The following is a 21307-nucleotide window of genomic DNA, read 5'->3' as shown; positions in this document are numbered from 1 at the left end:
TTATTCATTGTCAGAACCTTCCATTCAGTGTAGTTGTGTTTAGCACATTAACATTCTTGCTCCTTCTCTGTTTTCACTGTTTCCTCCCTTTGTGTCTAGATGTTGATGAGTGTGAGTTGAACCCAAACATCTGTCTGAGCGGGAACTGTGAGAACACTAAGGGATCCTTCATCTGCCACTGCGACCTGGGATACTCTGTGCGCAAGGGGACCACAGGCTGCACAGGTGAGCGACACAAACACCCACATGAGCATTCCCTACCTACAACAGAATGTCCTGCCAGTGGAGGAACGTAGACAGAAGTGAAAGGATGGTGAGTCAGTGGAGAGTGGCTGCCGATTAAGTGGTGAAGGAGAGGTGTGTTGTGTGTGGTTTTGTCAGACGCAGTGAATGCAAACTGAGGAGGGAGGTGAGAAATGAGAGGATGCAAGGAGAATGTCTAACTAACCAGAAGCAGCTCTGACATTACTCACCCTCATTCAAGAGCTCCTGTCTGACTTGATGAGAAACATGCTCACAAATGCACATATGTTAACACACACGTGCAGCAGCAGCAACAGCAGCAGGGGCAATGAGATCACGATCTTCAGTCAGATGTATGCATCACATTGCACCTTTGTTTATTCCTTTGTTGCTCTTTCATTAAGGTCAGTTAAACATTACGTGATGGTTGGAAGAGCTCTGCGGCACGTAATCACCTGTAACGGCTCCAGAACACATAAATACAAAGTCCATCCGGCCGGCAGAGTCCTTTTCTAGTTTGGACTCACTTCTCATCTGATTTATAAGGCCACTTAAAAAATTTGGAATTAAGGGCTAGTTAAGAGTTTAGGCAGTGATCTTATCTGGCCTCGTCTCCGCGATCGAAATGATTCAGACACATAGTCAGCAGCAGCACGTCTTCCTTCAGACGCAAATAAACAGGCTTGTCTGAAGTGTGATTCAAAACCCCCCTCCCACTCACACACTCACACACACACTTGCTCATTCTAATCCCATTAAAATGTCCATACAGTATTTTCCTTGTTTTGAGAAACCTGGAGTTGCAGTAAAGCAGCCGGTTCTGATTCACAGGTTTGGAGTTTCAGCCCCAGAATACCAGGGAATCAAGACGCTAATTCCTCTCAGGCATGCAGGATGTCTTGTTATACGTAGACAAGTGAACAAAACCTGCTACTCTTTTTGGAAACGATTCCCATCCAGTATATTCAGACGAAAAAAATGCATAAGAAATCGGCTGTCATTGTGGAAACGCCTTATGTGACCACGTTGGTATGTGTGGACTAAATCCCCTCGCATGTGTATGTGAGTGTTAATGAGTGAGTGGTGCTCTCAAGCCCAGATCTGATCCAGCTGTTGATGAAGCTCCCACAAGAATTTTTTATTCCACAACATTGAGAACTCAGGGGCAGGGAGTGAGTATTTATACATAGACTTTAGTGCTTTTGTTTCCTTGTGTACATTGGAAAGTTAGGACTGGGTGGAGATGTACTGGTGGACTTTACAGGGCTCTGAGATTTAAGGAGAGGATCAGGGTGAGGGGTTAAGCGAGTTGAATTAATCTTTTTGCTAAATGATCGGACAGTCAAATGATATAAGTTAAAGCAAGACAACTGGACTTTAAAAACAAGAAATGACGCAGTAATCCTCGTAGAAATTAGAAGTTGAAGCACACCCATTTTGCTACTACAGTCTTACTTGGTCTAGTAGCTTATGGTGGCTAATGTTTAATGATATTCTGGTGTCACTGTCATTACTGAATCAGTTTGCTAGCTTAATGACTCTTCTCAACTTGAGCCACTGTCACACTACACTTTAATATTTACCATTGTCTCCTAATTGACATATATTCTCACTTTAATTCATTCTGCCTGGTCTGTTATGACCAGTAGCTTATGGTAGCTAATATTAGCAAACCTTAGATTGATATTGTTGTGTAACTGACATTACTGAGTCAGCTTACTAACTTTATGACTCGTCTCTTGTGTAACTTTTAATATTTACCATTATCCAGTTATTATCACTTGTGGCCACAGATGTTATTCTTCATCAAAAGACACATAGTTTCATAATTCTGCTTATGTCAAAACAAACACAGAGGAAAGATGACAGCACACAGAAAGCTATTCACAAAAACAGTGGAAAAAGGCTTCCAGCGTGTCAGAGATAACCCAAATAATTAAAGAGGGGAGCCTTTAAATGTAGAGAAGTGAGACAATTTAATTGAAAAGAATCTATACCTGTTACTGCAAGGCCAGGTTTTCAGAAAGGCTGCCATACAAGAAGGTATTTTGTCAGTTAAACTGAAAGTAAAAAGATAAACAGACAAACTTGGAGATGGCTAGACATGTCCCCCTCTTCTCACGGCAGATGTATAATTCTCTGCTCTCCTTTTTGAAAAAGCCCTTCATCTGTCAAGCATTAGTCTAGTTAAATCAAACCTCTTCTTTGACACCAGCTGTGACCGCTGACACATTTCTCGCATGCAACAACCCCTGTTTGCATTTTACATTTCCACATCAGAATGTGTGTGTGTTTGTTGTGCTCTCTCTGTCATCAAAGGCTCGGGGGAAATGATCTTTAATTCCGTCTGTAATCCGGGGAGATTTGTTCGCTCCCAGCCCTCATATTAACCCCATCATCAAATGTAGTGTAAATATACCGTACCCTCTCCTCAGGAAGACTGTAAACCAGCAGCGTTAATCTCTAATTGACAGTGTTTTGAATTACTACCCTCACAAAGACAGACACACAGAGAGGAGTGTGTCTCATTGGCTGATAAGTCCTAACATCTTGATCAAGTTCATAGCATGGCTTCCCTTGATGTACAGCGACACACACACGTTCACACACTTGCACAATCTTTCTCTCAAAGCTGTAGCAGTCACACCTCAGGCGTGGAGCCAGGTATTGTATTGGTCAAGGTTTCGCAGGGTTGTTTTGGCTCACATTAGCAGCCATCATTGTTGTAGCTCCATGCAGCCTTTTTCCATTGTGCCATGTAGTTGATCATGTCGGAACCACTGAAGGAGCTGCAGAGCTGCAGAGCCACAGGCACATTCACTGTGTCTTATCACCACCAGCTGCTTCATGGAGATCCTTATTGGTTACACCCTGCAGGATGTAAACAGCTTTATGGGCAGGGCAGATTTTATTAGCAGCCAATTTAATTGTTTCCATTAATTGTTGTTGTCCATTTATTAGAATCCAGGGCCACATACAATAGGTTTGCACATATAGAGAGGTATTTTATAACCACATTATCTACTAAGTACCCTCAATATTTCATACATTGGCAGAGGTTAGATATAATTATCTTGGTTTTGCAGTAAAGGAATGTTTATTTGTAGACCTGGCACATTACCACATCACATTTTTATAGAAATTATATTTGGGAAAGATTGAATTTCCACGCTTGACAGCTGGGGTGGCAAGAAAACAAAACATGAGCATTAAGAGAAGGTCTGTAATGTGCTGTTACAAAAGCCTCATGTGAGAGGTGCAGTGTCTGTGGGTCTGTGGGTGAAGAGGGAAATCTTTGCCTAAAATAACCTCACAAATACTCGTTCAGACAGAGCAGACAGAACAAGGCCTCAGCATTAGGATATCACTCTCCCTCTTGGCCTTTTTTATAGCTCTCTGGACACACTTTCACAATGAAAATCCGCAGTCTGGGTCTGCTCATTAAACCTTTGCAGGAAGGCTGTTAGTATCCGAGATCATGAGAATGTCTCTGTGCCTTCATACAGCTCTTTGTGGATGAAGACAGTGAGCCAGAAAGACTTAGTTCTGTCATCTCCTGCCGCCGCCTTTTATACAATTCAAACCAAGCATCAACTCGCTCCTCAGTGCCAAGAACCCCACTGGAGAGAATGTAGACCCAAATCACCAGACCATCAGAGCAGTGTCTATTTTTCTTGTTTGTCTCCTCTTTGTCAGATATCAATGAGTGTGAGATCGGAGCTCATAACTGCGACAGACATGCTACCTGCACCAACACAGCCGGCAGCTTCAAGTGCAACTGCGCTCCAGGGTGGATTGGCAATGGCCTCAAATGCACAGGTAAATGCAGCCACTTAATAGATCCATTGAGAGAGTATATATAATCTGCAGTATATATGACATGATATTATGATGCATCAAAATTGGAGGAATTAAAATTTCTGTAATAGCCAAGAAAGATGAGGTGAAAAAATCTTATTAAATGAAAGTCTGTGATTCAACACCCAGACAAAATGGTAAAAATCTGAAAATAGACAATCCAAAGTGTTGTATACAGTAGCTTATGTTATTCCTTTGTACCATAGAAACATTGTTGTCCAAAAACTAGTAAAATAATAAATAAACATCATTACACTGACTGACATGGTCCTACACTGCAGGCAATTAAGTTAATTTTGAGTCAGTACTACCTTCACTGTCCTGGTGCTGTAATACTTGTGTATTAATCCATAGTTTAAAAGAAACCCCCAACAAATGCACTGTTTACTCCTGCCTGAGTAACTTTTGTTTAAAACTACTCTGCCCAGATTTTTTAGAAAATTACTTTGCCTTTTTTTAAATGAAATATTTCTGTGCCAGTTAAGATTTATGTCTTTATTTGGAATGATTGATTATATATCCGAGCCACAGCTATGGTAGAGTAGTTACAAAGTTTTTAGAGATGGCCTGCTGCGTTTGGTTTTGGTCGTTTCATGGGTTTTGTTAGGAGTATGAAAAACATGGAATATAACCAGCCTTATCCTTTGAAGCAGTTTCCACCTGCATAAATTATTTTTTTTGTTGTGTTTCAGACCTGGATGAGTGCTCCAATGGGACACACATGTGCAACAACAATGCTGACTGTCTCAACACCATGGGCTCATATCGCTGTGTGTGCAAGGATGGATTCTCTGGAGATGGATTCTACTGCTCAGGTCACACATACAAACCCATGTGCTAAACCACACTGTTGCTTTTTTAAAATATGCATGAATGCATGGTGTGTTTACGGCTTGTGTTTCTGTGTGTGATCACCACAACAGACAGCGATGAGTGTGCAGAGAACAGCAACCTGTGTGAGAGTGGCCACTGTTTGAACCTGCCAGGAGGCTTCCGCTGTGAATGTGACATGGGTTTCTTCCCTACTCCTGATGGCAAAGCCTGCGAGGGTAAGCCAATACGACACTGCTACTCCTGACTATCCTGGTTCCAGACCTCTGAAATGGTGCCCACATCCTAAATTACGTTGAGTGATTCAAAAAGGTCTGGTGTTGCTCTGGTGAATGGTTGTTTGTTTTCCTGTTTGGAGAAACAACCGATCCGAACAGATGCTTCTTTCAAGTGGAACTCGTGAGGTAGTATTTTGGACATGGGAAGTACACAATATGGTTAGAATCTAAGTGGTTTTAGTTGTGAGAACACTGCAAGAACCGACAACAGCAGCGGATCATTCAATTGTTCCCTTTTCATATTTGGTTTGATTGATTTGTTGTTTTTTTTTTTTTAATTTCAACATCACTTTTTGTTATGAGAAATTGTAGCCAACAATATATATATATATATATATGTGTGTGAATAATGAATTTTAGTCTATGACAGATGTTAACACGTGAAGTTAGAATTACCACATCAGTTAGTCAGTCAAATGATTTTTCTTTTCATGAGACAGTCAAATTAACAGACAAATTCTGCCTCTGTCCTAACCATAGATTGTATGTAAAGATTTATTTAGCTCTTTACATAAAGTCGTTTCTTACTGTGTCCCCACTTATTTTCACTCATGTTAACGTAGTGTATGAATAGTGTATGAATCCAATAACCACTTGGCTAACGTTAACTTGCAATCTTAATTCAGCATAATTTTCTTTTGCTAGTGTCCAGGTTGTATAGTTAAGAGTGATAAATCTGGTAACTGAGTTTTCCTGATGCAGAGGAAAGGATGGACTGTAACTCAATAGAAACATTGCAATCGTTGCATTGACATTTATTGTTCCTGAATCTTTGGCCAATTCCTGACATCCTATTGGCTGAAATGATATGTGTACAGTCTCTTATTCTGTTGAGATTCTTATTTAAGACACAACTGTATGCACCTTTGAGATATATCCCTTGATGATTTGCTTACATGCCACACTGGTTTGCCTTTTCTAGGTGTCCTATAAACAGCAGATCTTTTTCTGGATTTTTTTTGGTGTTTCATTTACATAAATAGAATTAAATATTAAGGTGACGTAAGATTGCATGTAGACTTGAATCACTGAAGAGTGATCTTGTATGAACCCAGAGCTGTGCTACTGTAGAGTTGACATATGAACATATTTATGACTGGTAGCAGACAAGCATGATTCATGCTTCCAGTGATAAGGCATTGCTGGACTCAATTGAATGAGCAGACTGACCTCGTTGTGCTGATGTGTCAAACATCCTGAAATAACCTGTCCAGTCCTCCCTTTCTCAGCTCAGGCAGGACTGGACAATAATGACTTGTGCAGAGTCTAATGATGTGGAAGAGCACAATTTCATAACCTTGGCTGCTGCTCTGATTGTGTATGTGTGTGTGTCTGTCTGGATATGTCTGGGCATTTTTTTGCCCCAGAACTGTCATTCTTTAGCAGAGGTGAGCGGCCTTCACTTCCTATTGCTGGCTGCCAATTTTCCACCATGATCCCATGATCCACTAATCCCTCACAGCTGGGCTCCTCTCTCTCTCTCTCTCTCCCTCCCTCTCTCCCTCCCCCTCTCTCCTCCTTTCTCCCTTCATCTTTTTACAGACATAGACGAATGTACCTTTTCTGACATCTGTGTCAATGGACGCTGCCTGAATATGCCAGGACTTTTTAGATGTGAATGTAACATTGGTTATGAGCTGGACAGGAGTGGAGGCAACTGCACAGGTAAGACAAGTCAACCAGCTGCCTGCCCAATGATCCTTCCTTTATACCCCAATGAACAGAAGAAACTTGAAAGAGTGTAAAAGCAGTGAAGAGATGAGAAGCCCTCATATACCCTGAGATACAGAGAAAAAGTCACTGCCCCCACTCATCACTGACAAGAAATAAAAAAACTCAAATATATTTTGAAGACACGAAGACATTTTATTGACTGCTGCTTTGTCTTAATTTCTCAGATGTCAATGAATGCGCTGACCCAACCATTTGTATTAATGGAATGTGTGTCAACATCCCTGGAAGTTACCACTGTAACTGCCCGGCAGACTTTGAACTCAACCCCACTCGGGTGGGCTGTGTAGGTGAGACTCAACAACAACAAGTTCGCACTGCACATTGTTGACGTTAGATCTTAGCAAAAGGCCAGACACACCTGTATACCTAGACACACGTGTGTGTGTGTGTGTATATGTAAACAGATACTCGCTCTGGAAGCTGCTTCCTGGATGTTCGTTCCCGAGGAGATGCATCTGAGAGCCTGGTCTGCTCCAATGAGATCGGAGTTGGGGTTTCAAAGGCATCCTGCTGTTGCTCCCTCGGCCAAGGCTGGGGAAATCCATGTGAATCATGCCCCTCTGTCAACACAAGTAAGTCATCACATCATTACTAAGACTCTCTCTTTGCACTTAGCTTTATTTTGATGTTTCAGCTCAATAGCAATGTTTGTGGCCTTTAGCTAGACATACGCAGCGAAATAGAGGGTTCTGAGGTGACACCTCCTGGCTGGCAGCCATAGTGAAATTCTACAGCTGATGATTATTGTTAATGTATGGCCCACCAGACTCAACACACAGTAAATTTAGAACTGTGTTTACTGGCTATTGATATTTTCATCACTGCACTGAATTTGTTAATACGTATGTAATGTGTATAGATAGTTCATCATCTGTTCGGCTTTTGGCAGCTGCACACCTGATTTGCTCAGTTGCACGATAAGACATGAGAATTTATTTCCACCAGTCCATAACTGATCTGAAGTTTTGACACAGTCTTCCATCACTGAATAAGTTAAAAATTCTAGTAGTAGAGTCAGTGTTAGCACTAATCACTGTTTACTTAACAGTTTAGAGGAAATGTTGGTTCACATCAAACTCAAACATTTCTTACTCGCCAAGAGCTGTGGTGGTGGAAAGCATGGCCAATGTTTTGCGTCTAGTTTTTTTCACTTCTTTTCTTCTACTGAAGTTAGGATACTTACCAGATAGCCCCGGCCTAGCCAACCTGTCACCTTCTAATAGCAACCAACCAGACTGCCTTGAAGAAGTAGTGCTGCTCAGAGGAAATATTATGAACAGTTGTGACGAGGTGATCATCACCACCACCAGCTCCTGGCAAGAAACCATGTTCGGAAGCAGAGAAAACTTAAAGATAACCCCCTTAAAGTTGCGTGAACAAGGAACCAGTTTTGAAAAGTTAGTTTGGAATGTCACTATCTTACAAAGTAATGTAAGAGTCTTATCAACAGCGTGTCTGATCAACAACCCTTTCAAATCCATTTATTAGTTGTTTTCTACCACATGGAAAGAGTAAATCAGTCAGTCATTTGGCACCTGTTGCCTGTAACACCAAAAAATAGATTAGGCCCCGATAAAGTGTGAGTTAGCTGCTCTGCCAACATACAGGCTACATGCTGCCTGCTCTTGTCATGCGATGAGTATGTGTTTGCTGTAATTGTTGTTGCTGGTAAAGATGAGACAGCTTTGTGCAACTTGCTTGGAAATTGCCAACAGATGGTTCAAAACATTACAGGGAATGACTCATGCTTTTCAGCTCAAGGAAATGCTTGCTTCTATGACAAGAACAAAACCTTTTTCTTTTCACTTTGTAATTCTGAGTAGCTGCAGTCATGTCCGGTCCACTGGGCTCTGTAGATAACTCTTGAGATCTGAGATGGCTGGTCAGAAAAAGAACAGAGAGCGACAGGAAACGGGTCGAGGACCAGAACCGTTTTTTTTTTTTTTTTTTTTCAGGCACCTGACCAGTTGAGCATGTGACTTAACTCAGCGTCTCACCATCAGCCAGTCATTACTGTCAAACCCTGCAAGAAAACAACACTGATTGTGGTTTGTGTGTTGTGTCATTGTTGCTGCTTAATCTGATTTGGTGCGGTGTTCTGTGTTCCAGCTGAGTACAAGACGCTGTGTCCCGGAGGAGAAGGCTTCAGACCAAACCCAATCACTGTCATCTTGGAAGGTCAGACAGCAACATGCTATCATGTATACGCTCAAACAGATAACACCCCCTCCACCCACAATATTACTGAGTGTCTCCTCTCTCTGGCAGATATCAATGAATGTCAGGAGTTGCCAGGCTTGTGCCAGGGAGGACAGTGCATCAACACCTTTGGCAGCTTCCAGTGTGAATGTTCAAGAGGCTTTGCCCTCAACACAGACACCAGAGTCTGTGAAGGTATTAGACACACACTTGTATTTCTGCGCAGTCCAGTACAGACACATGAACACACAGGTGACCTATTCCTCTCTAGTTCTTGCCTCGGGACATTTCAGTGGGAAGGAAATTGAGTCCAGCTGGCGAGGCCTTCGTTCAGCGAGGACACATGGAGAGAGAGGAAAAGGCACTGAGAGCAAAAAGACAAAGAAATATTGGACCCTTTTGTCCCCGTAGACAACTCATTCTAGCTCAATATGTGTCTGCTCTAGTTCCCGTCTGTTGCTAACCCAGCAAAGCTCAGTCACGATGATGAGACTGCTGAGCGCCTAACTGTGTCCAGAGGAGCGAGGCTCTGATGTGGTCAGCCCTCTCCTCAGGGAAGTACACTGAGTCCCCTGTAGACAGGGCAGCGATGACGGAGGGAGGGAAAGACGGGGGAATGAAAGATAGAGTGGGAAAAGAGATAAATGAGAAGGGTGTTTAGAAAAGAGAAACAGGAACAGAGAGGAGAAAGGAGGAGGGAGAGAAGAGTTAGACAATGACATGTGGCTGGCGGCATTTTAATTAGCGTGTGTTTGTTGGCCAGAAGAACAAAAGCGAGTGTCTATTCTGCAAAGTCCAGGACTGTACATCCACCATGTCTCTAGTCATTCAGCAGTTCAGCTGTGAGCTGGGTCAGGAGGAACAAACACTGTGTTTGCTATGTGGTGGTAATGTTGGTAGAGAAAGAATTTGAAGTATAGAAATAAGGAAAGCTATTACAAAAAACGGAAATTGACATGAGTAGAAGGTATTAAAAGCAAATTCTACCCTGTGTCGGGCTGTAGTTGTCATTTATGTTCACAAAAGATGATTTATGTAAAATTGGAGGTTAATGTACATTTGCCTAAAGACACAATGTGTAGAAATATGCCCAGAGGAAAACAGTGCAGCAAATACATGTTACATTTGTGTCTTGGCTGAAAGCTGAAAAGTTCCCATTGAATTTACTGGTTGCCAGGAAACAAGAAAGATAGATCAAGACGTGGATCATAATATTCTGCATATAGGTAGTTCCCAGTTCTTCCATGTAGGCAATGTTTATCATGATGTATTCCTTGGTCCTTCCTTCCTTTAGATCACAGGTGCTGTTTTAAGACACAAGTTTTAAATTAGCAAAATAATTGTGTGGCACTACAGCTAAGGGAATATAAATCAGACACTGCATGGGATGACCTGATATCTGAATGGTTAGGGCACGTACCACATAGGCCTTAGTGCCGGACCCCCGATCCGGCCAGACCTTCGCTACATGTCATTCCCCTGCTCTTTCTCTCTATTTCCTGTCTCTCGCCACTGTCCTGTCCAATAAAGGCAAAAAAAGCCCCAAAATGATATATTTAAAAAAAAATCAGACACTGCATAATGGACAAATTTCTTTCGCGCAGATGTCAATGAGTGTGAACGACCAGGTATCTGTGGCCCAGGCCAGTGCTACAACACTATTGGGAACTACACCTGCATCTGTCCTGTGGACTACATGCAGGTCAATGGAGGAAACAACTGCATGGGTAAGTTTGCATGCTGCACGCTCACGACTGTGCTAAATGGTGTGCCATTTTTGCATTAACCCTCTCTCCTAATACAAAGACATGAGGAAGAGCTACTGCTACAGAAACTTTTACTCTGACAACGGGACGTGTGATGGAGAGCTGACCTTCAACATGACCAAAAAGATGTGCTGCTGCTCCTACAACATCGGCCGTGCATGGAACAAACCCTGTGAACAGTGTCCTGTGCCCAGCACTGGTGAGGTCCCGTGCACACTTATGCTAGTACACATATGTATAGAAAGTATGAGAAACTAAAAGTGAACTTTTATAAACTCATGTCTTGTATCCAATCAGATGAGTTTGCAATCCTGTGCGGCAGTGAGAGACCAGGATATTACATTGACATCACCACTGGACGGGTCATTGGTAAGATTTCCTCCATTTAAAGGTTTATGTGCAAAAAGGAATGTTTGTTTTTCTCTAATCTTGTCCCCTCGTTCTCTCTCGTCCTAGATATTGATGAGTGCAGGGAAATCCCAGGAGTGTGTGAGAACGGAGTCTGCATCAACATGATCGGCAGCTTCAGGTGTGAGTGCCCAATCGGTTTCATTTACAACGACAAGCTGCTGATTTGCGAAGGTAAGACTCAGTTGAAGGTGGTGACAAAATATACGATGCTTTGAATTATCAGGTCAGTGTTTTTATATTGATGCACTCTTTGGAAAAGAGTCTTTGAACACCTCTGTCCCTGCTGTTGTTAGATATTGATGAATGTCAGAATGGACCCGTGTGCCAGCAGAATGCAGCCTGTCTGAACATGCCAGGAAGCTACCGCTGCGAGTGTAAACCTGGATATCGCTTCACTCCCACTGGACAATGTCTAGGTGAGGCTGTAAGTGGTTATCAAATACAGCATGGCATTTGAAGAGGTAAAAGGTGTCAACAGTACTCAGATTTTACAGCACATGATTTTTTTGATGCTTGGCCGTCACTCTTCATTCAACCAGCAGTTTAGTTAACTTCTAATGACCTTAGGCGAGATTATAGAATTGGTGGAAGCATGGAGCAGGATTAGAAAAAAGATTAGGGGAAGCAGCCAAAAAACTGCTGTCTTCCATGAGGATGATGCTGACTTCTTTGAGTCTTCCTGTTTTGCTTCCCGCTTTTCACGAGTGCTAACAACAAAACATGGCCAATGAGAGAAAACTGACATATGTGAATTACATGCAGTGATTAGCAGCTATTTGAAAAGATTAAGCATTGCTGCAAAGCATAATGAGAAATGTATTGAAAGTATTTAAAAATTACACTATTAACACTATTTATTAATAAATATGAAAAATTACTGTCAGATTTTATAAAAGGTTGTTTGGACGTCTCCAAATTTTAGTTTTGCATAGCTGGATCATGCTTGACCAGGTACTTGTTGTTTGATAAGTTGAGTTTTGGTGTTAGTTTGGACAGGAGTTGTTAGGTCTCACTGAATAAAGGAGAGAACTCCCAATCGTTTTCTCTTTAGCTGTCATGGTCTCAAGTGAGCCTTGTCAGATGACAGTGGGAGAAGCAAGATTATGGACTGGAAATGAAAGGCTGTCAGAATGTATGCTCGCTGTCACAGAATTGTCAAAACGGGTGTTATTTTAGTATGAAAATGCATAAAATGCAAAATATACAATATACAAAAATAGACTAGCTAGTTATGCTGCTATAACTGTTATTTTATATTTCAGTGAGACTGTATACTACTGTACTGCATACTTCTTCTTTCACACGTTAACAACTGTTTTTCCTCCTTGTTCAGACCGAAATGAATGTATTGAGAACCCTGGTATATGCAATCCTGGTCAGTGCATTGACACGCTGGGTAGCTATCGCTGCATCTGCCCCAATGGCTTCAAGACAACGCGGGACCAGTCAATGTGTGTCGGTAAGTTTTGTTGGTTCCCATCAGTGTTACTTTGCTAAGTGTGTACTGTGTTTACCATCTGAGGCAAAACTGTGATGAGAAACTATATGATGGTTTCAGATGTGGACGAGTGTGAGAGACAACCCTGCGGCAATGGGACCTGTAAGAACACAGTGGGCTCGTACAACTGTCTCTGCTACCCCGGCTTTCAGAACTCTCACAACAGTGACTGCATAGGTGCGTGTATCTGTGGATGTGATGTAAAAGAGAAAAAGCATGAGCGCTATAGCCTTTGTGTGATATGTTGTGGTGTTTTTGTGTTGGTCAGATGTCGATGAGTGTGCAACGCAGAGAGGCTTGTGTCGAAATGGGCAGTGTGTGAACACGGTGGGCACCTTCCTCTGCATATGCCATGATGGCTATGAGCTCTCTTTAGATGGCAGACTGTGTGCAGGTAAGGAACTGCCACTTTTCATTTTTTATCTCTATCTGAATATAACATGTATGCTTTACAATGTATACCTTTTGTATCTCCCCGCCCCCTCAGACATCAATGAATGTGCAGTGCATCCAGGCACATGTGGTGCAGGAACTTGTCTGAATCTGGATGGCTCTTACAGGTGTATCTGCCCACCTGGCTACTATCTCCATGAGGAAACCTGTGAAGGTACAGTAGCATAAAGTCAGTCCTTTCTGCATCATGACAAATAAAAACAGGAATTTCTTAAGTAATAAATTACAGTATCTGCAGGTGGGAGTGAATCCCACCTTAGACATGCTTACACACACACACACACACACACACATATATACATGCACATATCACAGGTTAGAACAACAAGGTGTGCAAGAAGAGAATAAACTGCTTCTTCATCGCCTCCTTCTCTTCAACTGCCCCACTCCTACAGAACACCCGTCTTCTCCCTTTCACATGTGGGAGTGGGTCCAAGCCAGAACACTTGGATTGTTTATACAGTGGGGCTGATGAAGAGATATTCGGCAGACTTCAACACATTCCTGCCTTGTGCTCTGTTCCTGGAAGTAGAGAGGAACAGCACTCAGTTCTCAGCATCTGTAACAGCAGCAGCTGGTCATTGTGATGAGGGAACACGTGACCTGGGGGCTGCTTCAGATAATATGACTTTATCCAACTACCCATTAGTGGGATTACATTCTGTTTTATCACATTTGGATAGACCGTGATGTGCTGAGATGACTTCATCCCTGCAGTAACTCAGAGTAGAATTAGATGTAAATAAAGCACTGTAAGATGGAATTCTGAAATTCAGAATGGGTTTTTATGGATCTGATTTGAAAATGTGTAAACTTCATCATGTGGTTAATGTTGTTGCTCTTTGTGTGTCAGATATTGATGAGTGCTCCCAGTCACCTGAGCTCTGTACATTTGGAACCTGCTCCAACACTGAAGGAAGCTTCACCTGCTTGTGTCCTGAAGGCTTCCAGGTCTCTGCCTCCGGACTCAGATGTTTAGGTAATTGTATGTGTGTGTGTGGGTGTGTGCGGGTGGGTGGGTGTGAGAAAGAGGGGAGAAGAGGCTATAAAGCTATCCTATGCATCAAGTTTAAAGTGTAAATACTTGTGCATAGTCTGTCTCTGAGTGCTGGTGGAGACTAAGCAGCAGTCGGTGGTGTTGGACTTTTCCTGCTCTTTCATGATAGCACACTGTGTTCCAGCTGGTTCTGCTGCTGCTGCCTCAACAAGGCCAAGGGTGGCTCTGAACAGATCACTTTTCCATTTCCTCACTTGTGTGTGTGTGTGTGTGTGTGTGTGTGTGTGTGTGTGTGTGTGTGTGTGTTTATGTACATATGTGTGTTTGTGGGTTGGGTGGGTGCGCGCTGAGTCCTCTGTTAGGGAGTTCCCCCTCCAAACACTGAAGTGATGACATCATCAGTTTAGTGAGGCAGTTTACAGTTTGCATTTCACTTTTTCTCTCTCCAGTGTCAGAAGTGCTCGACCAAGGGTTTTGGGGGGATAAACAGGAGGAGCTGGGTGGAGAGTGAGCAACATGGGCAGAAAAAGAGGTCAAGGTTTTTTAACAAGGACAAACCCTGTCCCACTGAGAAAACACTTGTTTTTATTAAAATAGATGATGAAAGACATGAAGGCAATGAAGAAAATCATGTGTGGGTGTTTATGTACACTCCTACTATTAATTAATTTTTTTTGATGCAATCTGTGAATATTTCGTCTATATATCCATAGAGAGAGAAGACATTATAAATAGTTATTTTAGGTAGACATATTGATAGAGTAGATAGTAGAGAAACAGGGGGAGAGACAGAGGGTGATGACATCCAACACCAGATTGTAGTTGGAATCATACTCAGCATATTGCGATAACAGTACATGGTATGTGTCTCCCGGGACTCCCCCATTAATGATATGTTTTAAATTATAATGCCATTGGGGTTTTGCAAATTTCCATAATCATGACCATTAAATATCTGTCACCACCATCAGATTTGTGTCACCACCTTTTGTTGGCCAAGCTGTGATTTATTTCAAATCTCATTTATCTAATTAATTATTTTGCCTTTGATTTAAAGAAATTATGCAGCACTGACATTTTAGGTGACGATAGTAAGAAAGCATAACATTTGACTGCTGTCAATATTTATATTTCAGCTACAAACCACAAAATAAGAATGACATATGCACATGCAGACACACACGTGCGTGCACTCACACACGCTCGCACAGCAGCTGTGCACAAAGCACCATAAATCTCTTTTGCGGAAAGGCTGACAAATCAGTTTCATGGAGGAAAGTAACATGACACTTTTTGACATTCCCCTCACAGCACCAGGTGTTCATGTATGTGATCCTTGCCTCTGAGCCAGGTGTGCGTGCATATGTGTGTGTGTGTGTGTGTGTGTGTGTGTGTGTGTGTGTGTGTGTGATCTATGGTGGTCAGAGAGCTTATTTGTGTTGAGTTCAGTGAAGGCCAGTGCTAGCAGGAGAGCGCGAACATATGCTTCTCATTACAAGTAAGTGCCTGCCTAGTTCGGGAGGAACAAGAGCCTTCAGAAGCAGAGAGAGAGAGGGAGAGAGAGAGAGGCTGATAAACACTGATCACTGACGAGATAATTTGCCAGTCTCTCTTGTCTCATTGTTGTAGTTTTAATTCACAGTATCTATAGCCCAGATCACTCTAACACGATACTCATTGTCATTATCAGGGTTGTTGGGGCATGTACACTGCTGGACACAGCTTTACAATGGAGTCCTATTTGACCACAGAAACATGACCTCAACCATTCATCATGTGTAGACCATCATGTTGGCTTTTGGGTTAAGATTGGACTTGCTTAACACTCATCCAAACCTCTGTGGTGGTGGTAATTAGATATCACACTGACCTCTGGAAACACTGGCCAAAAGTGTGACCGTAAGACCCAGATGCAAAAAATAAAAATAAGAAATAAAAAAAAAATCCTGAATTTTTCTTCAATTACTCATTTAAACCTTGTAATCTAGCTAAACAGTAATAAAATGTGATAAAAACTTAATGATAAAAATTAATGATCATATGCCCATTATGTCAAACTTTTATTAAGTTATCAAGATTTTTTCCTTTTTGATTCCAACAGGGTCAGAATTTGCCTTCTATAAAGACAAAAATACTTTGGTTTAGAAGATTATCAAGATGCCTAACCTCAAAAATGATCTTACTTTTGTTGACAAGTTGCACTTTTACAGGGTGCTCTGTGCCAATGAAGTGTCAAAACCTTTTGTTTTGAGCAGACTAAGCAAACAAGATCCATTTTTGTCAGTTTTTTGTGTTAATTAGTAAGCTTTAGCTTTTATGTTTTTTTTTAACCTTTGAACAGGTTCTTGGCTAGCTGTTTCCAGTCTTTATGCTTAAATAAGATAACTGGCTGTTAGCTTCATATTTAAAGGACAGACATTTAGAGTGATGTCAATTTTCTCATGTAACTTTCAGCAAGAAAATGAATAAATGAATCTGCCAAAGTGTCAAGCTATTTGTTTAAGACAAGTAAAAGTGATGGAGTAAACAATAAGTATATCAGACATTTGATGGGTATTGCTCCTTCCATCTGTCACTCTCCTTCTGCATTAATCATCATTGTCATTTGTCACTACATTTGTCCTCTCTCTGTGTGTGTTAACCTTTAGATAACCGTGTGAACTACTGCTACACCAAGTTTGATAATGGGCGCTGCCTGGCTCCAAAGCCTCAGAACACCTCCAAGGCAGCGTGCTGCTGCACTGGGATGCCAGGTCAAGGCTGGGGAGACCCCTGTGAAATCTGCCCCAGCAAAGGAGAGGGTATGTACTCTTCCAATGCCATAGACACACACACACACACACACTACACACATACTCAGGTATGCAAGCTCATGGACAAAATCATTCATACTATTTAATAATATGTATGACTCTTCACATCTCATGGTTCCAGATGCATATCTTATTCTCTGTCCCAATGAGGGATATCAACGGGGTGACGATGACCACCCGAAAGGTATGTGTGTCATTAACACTGAATCTTCACTATTTTGCATCTCTGTCATGTTGTGGAATGTAATTCTCTTGGTGCTGATGTTTTTTAATTGCAGATATTGATGAATGCATCAATGACCCTTGCATTAACGGCCAGTGCATCAACACAGACGGCTCTTTCCGCTGTGAATGTCCCATGGGATACCGCCTGGACATAAGTGGAGTCAGATGTGAAGGTCAGTTTATCCTCATCTTCCTCCTCTCTTTGTCTCTGTCACACTTCCACTGAGTTATTCACCTGGTGGATGTTAATATAACACTAAAGTGATTAATGGGGTTTATGTAACTTTCTTCAATACAGACACTAATGAGTGTGACATTGGCAATCCTTGCGGAAACGGCACATGCACTAATGTCATTGGCGGGTTTGAGTGCGCGTGCGATGACGGCTTTGAGCCTGGTCCGATGATGACCTGTGAAGGTATGTCACGTTATGTATGCACTCTCACTTCCATCATGCAGCCACTGTGGTCTTATAGTGCACCTGTAACTTGTTGCCTTCTGTTCCAGACATCAATGAGTGTGCACAGAATCCTCTACTGTGCGCCTTCCGCTGTGTCAACGTGGTGGGTTCGTACGAGTGCAAATGTCCCACGGGCTACGTTCTGCGCGAGGACAAGAGGATGTGTAAAGGTGCTACAACTAAATGACTCACTCATACACTTTTCTCAGTCATGGTCCGTTTACTGGAAAGCGTTGGTAGAAAATAAACTAAGCTCCTCACAGAGACATGCTGGCCCTATCCACACAGTTACATAACACACTATCTCTGTGAAATCCTCAAGGGTTCTCTGCTCGGACAAACTTAAAACACTCTCTGGAAACTGTAACCGGCCGAGTCACTATTTACACCTCCGCACTCTCAGATAGCTCGGGCACCATAGCAACGGTTGTATTTGGAGGGAAGCGCTGAGACAGGAGGAACTTGTCAGTGTCTATAGCGTCACTGTTTACATTAGAGCTCCAAACAGACCACCAGCTCTCCCGCCACATGCCTGTTAGCACTACAGAGCTCAGGGTTGGATTGGGTGGTTGGATTAAACTCTGAAGTGCTGCAGTGTGTATGAGTGTCTGTGTTGCATCACTGGTCTAACACATGCATAGATTTCTTCACACTTCTGCGTCCTCTTACCTCTCAATGTGCTGTTTTTCCTCCAGATCAGAATGAGTGTGAAGATGGCATAGATGACTGTGCCAGCAGAGGCATGACCTGCAAGAACCTGATTGGCACATACATGTGTATCTGTTCCCCTGGATACACACGGCAGCCTGGTGGAGAGGGATGCATGGGTAAGGTTATCACATTATCACATGTGAAATCATAGACCATCACTTTGTATTTGTGGCATCAAATCTCAGCTTCACTTTGCATAAAACTTTTTCTACTCATCCACTTTGTAGTGATGTATTCTGGATTTGATTATGTTTTAGGAGTTGTTCACACCCCATATCCTTGATTGTTCTGGTTACTAGTGGATGTTTGTTACTGTCATACAATGGACTTGAGCCATGAGAGACTTTGTGAAACTCACAACAATATAATTATGGGCGACACACAAAATCCTTCACATTTTTGCCATAAAAAACAAACGTTAAGCTCTTGATCTTTTCACAAAATACTAGCAATCAGTGGTTTTGGTCAAAAACTCATATTGGTGAAGTTTTAACCTTTTAAAATCCTGCCTTTGCAAATGGTAAATTGGAAACCAACATTGATAAAAAGGATTAATTACTTTATATATGTAGGCATTCATAGGACAAGAGTAATAAAGTTGTGTTTGTAGTTGAGTTGATGGCCCTTTTATATAGGCTGTGTTCCTAATGCTCCAAGTCTTAAATGTTGACGATGATGTAGAGAGGGAGCAGCACTGGGGTGTAATGAAAGACAATGATACCATGATGAACAATAGGGGAAATAAATATATGAACAGTATACACTGACAGTAGTTTGGGTAGAGGCCATAGGAAAAGTGGGAAACAAACAGATTTGTGAAATGATTTGAACATAATTAAATGTGTATTAACATGTTTGCTGCCACAAGAATGTGAAATATTGTGTGTGTGAAAACTTGGTTGAACTTCCACTTAAAGAATTTCATCAAGTCCTATGTAACAAATATTTCCATTTTATCATCACACTGTTTATGTGTGTTTGTGTGTGTGTGTGTGTATTAGATTTGAATGAGTGTACAGCCAAACCAGGTATCTGTAAGAACGGCCGTTGTGAGAACACAGTAGGAAGTTACCGCTGCAGATGTGACCAAGGTTTCATCGCTAACCCCACACAGACTGAATGTATTGGTACGTACATTGTTACCAATATATCTTGCTCTAATTGTTTGTGTTTTTTTGCTTGTGCTGTACTTTCACTTATTTGAGTTCAGTGTCAGTTTTTATCAGGGTCTGTTGTGTCCATAATGCCTCTTTAATTTTACTTATCCATGTTTGTTTCCTCATAGGAAATAACACCATAGATTTCTTTTTAAAATTACAGATTTTATGGCTGTTATATTGGAACAGAAATGTTTAATTCAATTGAGTCTTGGCTAAGAAGGTGAAAAAGTAATTTTAATGTCTGGGAATTTAACTGTTCCATGACAGTCTCATTAAAGCTGTGTATCTGTTACTGACAAGATAGGGGAAAGGAAGTCCTTTCAAAGCCTTCCTCCCTAATCTAAATATATACTTCAGGGTAGACGTGATGTGCTGAACTCTGTGAGAAAAACTCCAGGGTCTCTCTGTGGTTATATGGCTATCTTACTCCTCACAGACAGAGGTGATAGAGCAGTGTGGGTTATCTATTTACATCCTGTCTGGGTGGTTTGGTCTGCTTTCCTGAGGCCCACCTCTTTTTTTTTTTTTTTTGTCATCTTCTTGTCTGTTTGTCTTGCGTTTACGTTCCTTTCTCTGTCTCTCTCCCACCCTCCAGATAACCGTGAAGGGTTCTGTTTCACTGAGGTTCTGACCACTCTGTGTCAGATGACTTCTAGTAACAGGAACATGGTGACCAAGTCAGAGTGCTGCTGTGATGGAGGCAGAGGCTGGGGCACAAACTGTGAGCTCTGTCCCTTGCCGGGGACCACCCAGTATAAGAGGATGTGTCCTCTGGGACCTGGGTACACCACTGATGGCAGAGGTATCTTACTGCTGAAGAGGCTTGAGTTTAAATTATTATAAATTATTACTAAAATGACCATACTGGTAGTTTTACATGACTAAGCCGTAAACCACAAGTCACAAATACTTTACATCTTTAGCTATTTCCTCAAAGCTGACAGGCAACCATTGGCTTCTTTTCATTTCAGTAACTTGCAGTGGCAAACTGGATTAATTTTCAAATTCTTTCTTGGTTTTCATGACGGCTACAGATTTAAGACTTGCCCTCAGAAAAACTTTGCATTAATTTACTATAATATCAGAATGGTCCCTGCGCCTGAAAACTAGAACAATTACCAGTGGTTGGTGTTAAATTAACATACTGTTGTTGTTTGCCTGTAAAATCATTTGCAAAGCATTAATTTGCTTTTATACTTGACATAGCATTGATGCACAGCTAAATAGAGCAGTTTTTCCCTAAAAATTTGTCTGGGGCTAACCTCTCTTTTTTTTCCGTCCAGATATTGATGAGTGTCGTGTCATGGGGAACTTGTGCAAGAATGGTCAGTGTATCAACACTTTGGGCTCCTACAGCTGCACCTGCAAACCTGGCTACACTACTGATATTAGCAGCACGCTGTGTGTGGGTAAGGCTTAATTTCACCTCCAGCACTTACATTTTATGGACTCTTTTCCTACCATGCCTACCTCCCATTCTCATTCCTGCTGTCTAGTAAAGAGCTGAAACTACGTGGGTGGACTGCCCACACACTCCTCTGAAAAATGCAGCCTGAGTCTGTCTGTCTCATCATCTCCCCTTATGGAATTTCTGGCTGCAGGATCAAACTCCCTCTCTCTTTCTCTCTGTCTCTCACTCTTTCTGTCCCACCCTTACCCTGTCCCTCTCT

At 41.9% G+C, this 21307-nt stretch overlaps 1 protein-coding gene across 3 annotated transcripts in view; it reads left to right on the top strand.

The window, feature by feature from the left end:
* fbn1 (fibrillin 1) overlaps positions 1-21307 on the top strand; it is a 58526-nt gene that overhangs the window by 31756 nt on the left and 5463 nt on the right. For all 3 annotated transcript variants that reach the window (XM_018683584.2, XM_051074755.1, XM_018683582.2), the window contains 28 exons: positions 100-225; positions 3940-4062; positions 4794-4916; positions 5025-5150; positions 6753-6875; positions 7109-7231; positions 7349-7516; positions 9054-9122; positions 9213-9338; positions 10748-10870; positions 10950-11108; positions 11207-11278; positions 11366-11491; positions 11614-11736; positions 12654-12779; positions 12879-12995; positions 13087-13212; positions 13306-13425; positions 14125-14250; positions 16917-17069; positions 17203-17265; positions 17360-17479; positions 17605-17724; positions 17814-17936; positions 18462-18593; positions 19479-19604; positions 20233-20439; positions 20921-21046. In XM_018683584.2, coding sequence (XP_018539100.1) covers positions 100-225; positions 3940-4062; positions 4794-4916; positions 5025-5150; positions 6753-6875; positions 7109-7231; positions 7349-7516; positions 9054-9122; positions 9213-9338; positions 10748-10870; positions 10950-11108; positions 11207-11278; positions 11366-11491; positions 11614-11736; positions 12654-12779; positions 12879-12995; positions 13087-13212; positions 13306-13425; positions 14125-14250; positions 16917-17069; positions 17203-17265; positions 17360-17479; positions 17605-17724; positions 17814-17936; positions 18462-18593; positions 19479-19604; positions 20233-20439; positions 20921-21046 — 3495 coding nt within the window. The remainder of the gene's footprint in view (positions 1-99; positions 226-3939; positions 4063-4793; positions 4917-5024; positions 5151-6752; positions 6876-7108; positions 7232-7348; positions 7517-9053; positions 9123-9212; positions 9339-10747; positions 10871-10949; positions 11109-11206; positions 11279-11365; positions 11492-11613; positions 11737-12653; positions 12780-12878; positions 12996-13086; positions 13213-13305; positions 13426-14124; positions 14251-16916; positions 17070-17202; positions 17266-17359; positions 17480-17604; positions 17725-17813; positions 17937-18461; positions 18594-19478; positions 19605-20232; positions 20440-20920; positions 21047-21307) is intronic.

Source organism: Lates calcarifer, linkage group LG2 (genome assembly GCF_001640805.2).
Source record: "Lates calcarifer isolate ASB-BC8 linkage group LG2, TLL_Latcal_v3, whole genome shotgun sequence".
In the NCBI taxonomy this organism is placed as follows: Eukaryota; Metazoa; Chordata; class Actinopteri; family Centropomidae; genus Lates; species Lates calcarifer.
This window is presented reverse-complemented; position numbering and strand designations above follow the sequence as displayed.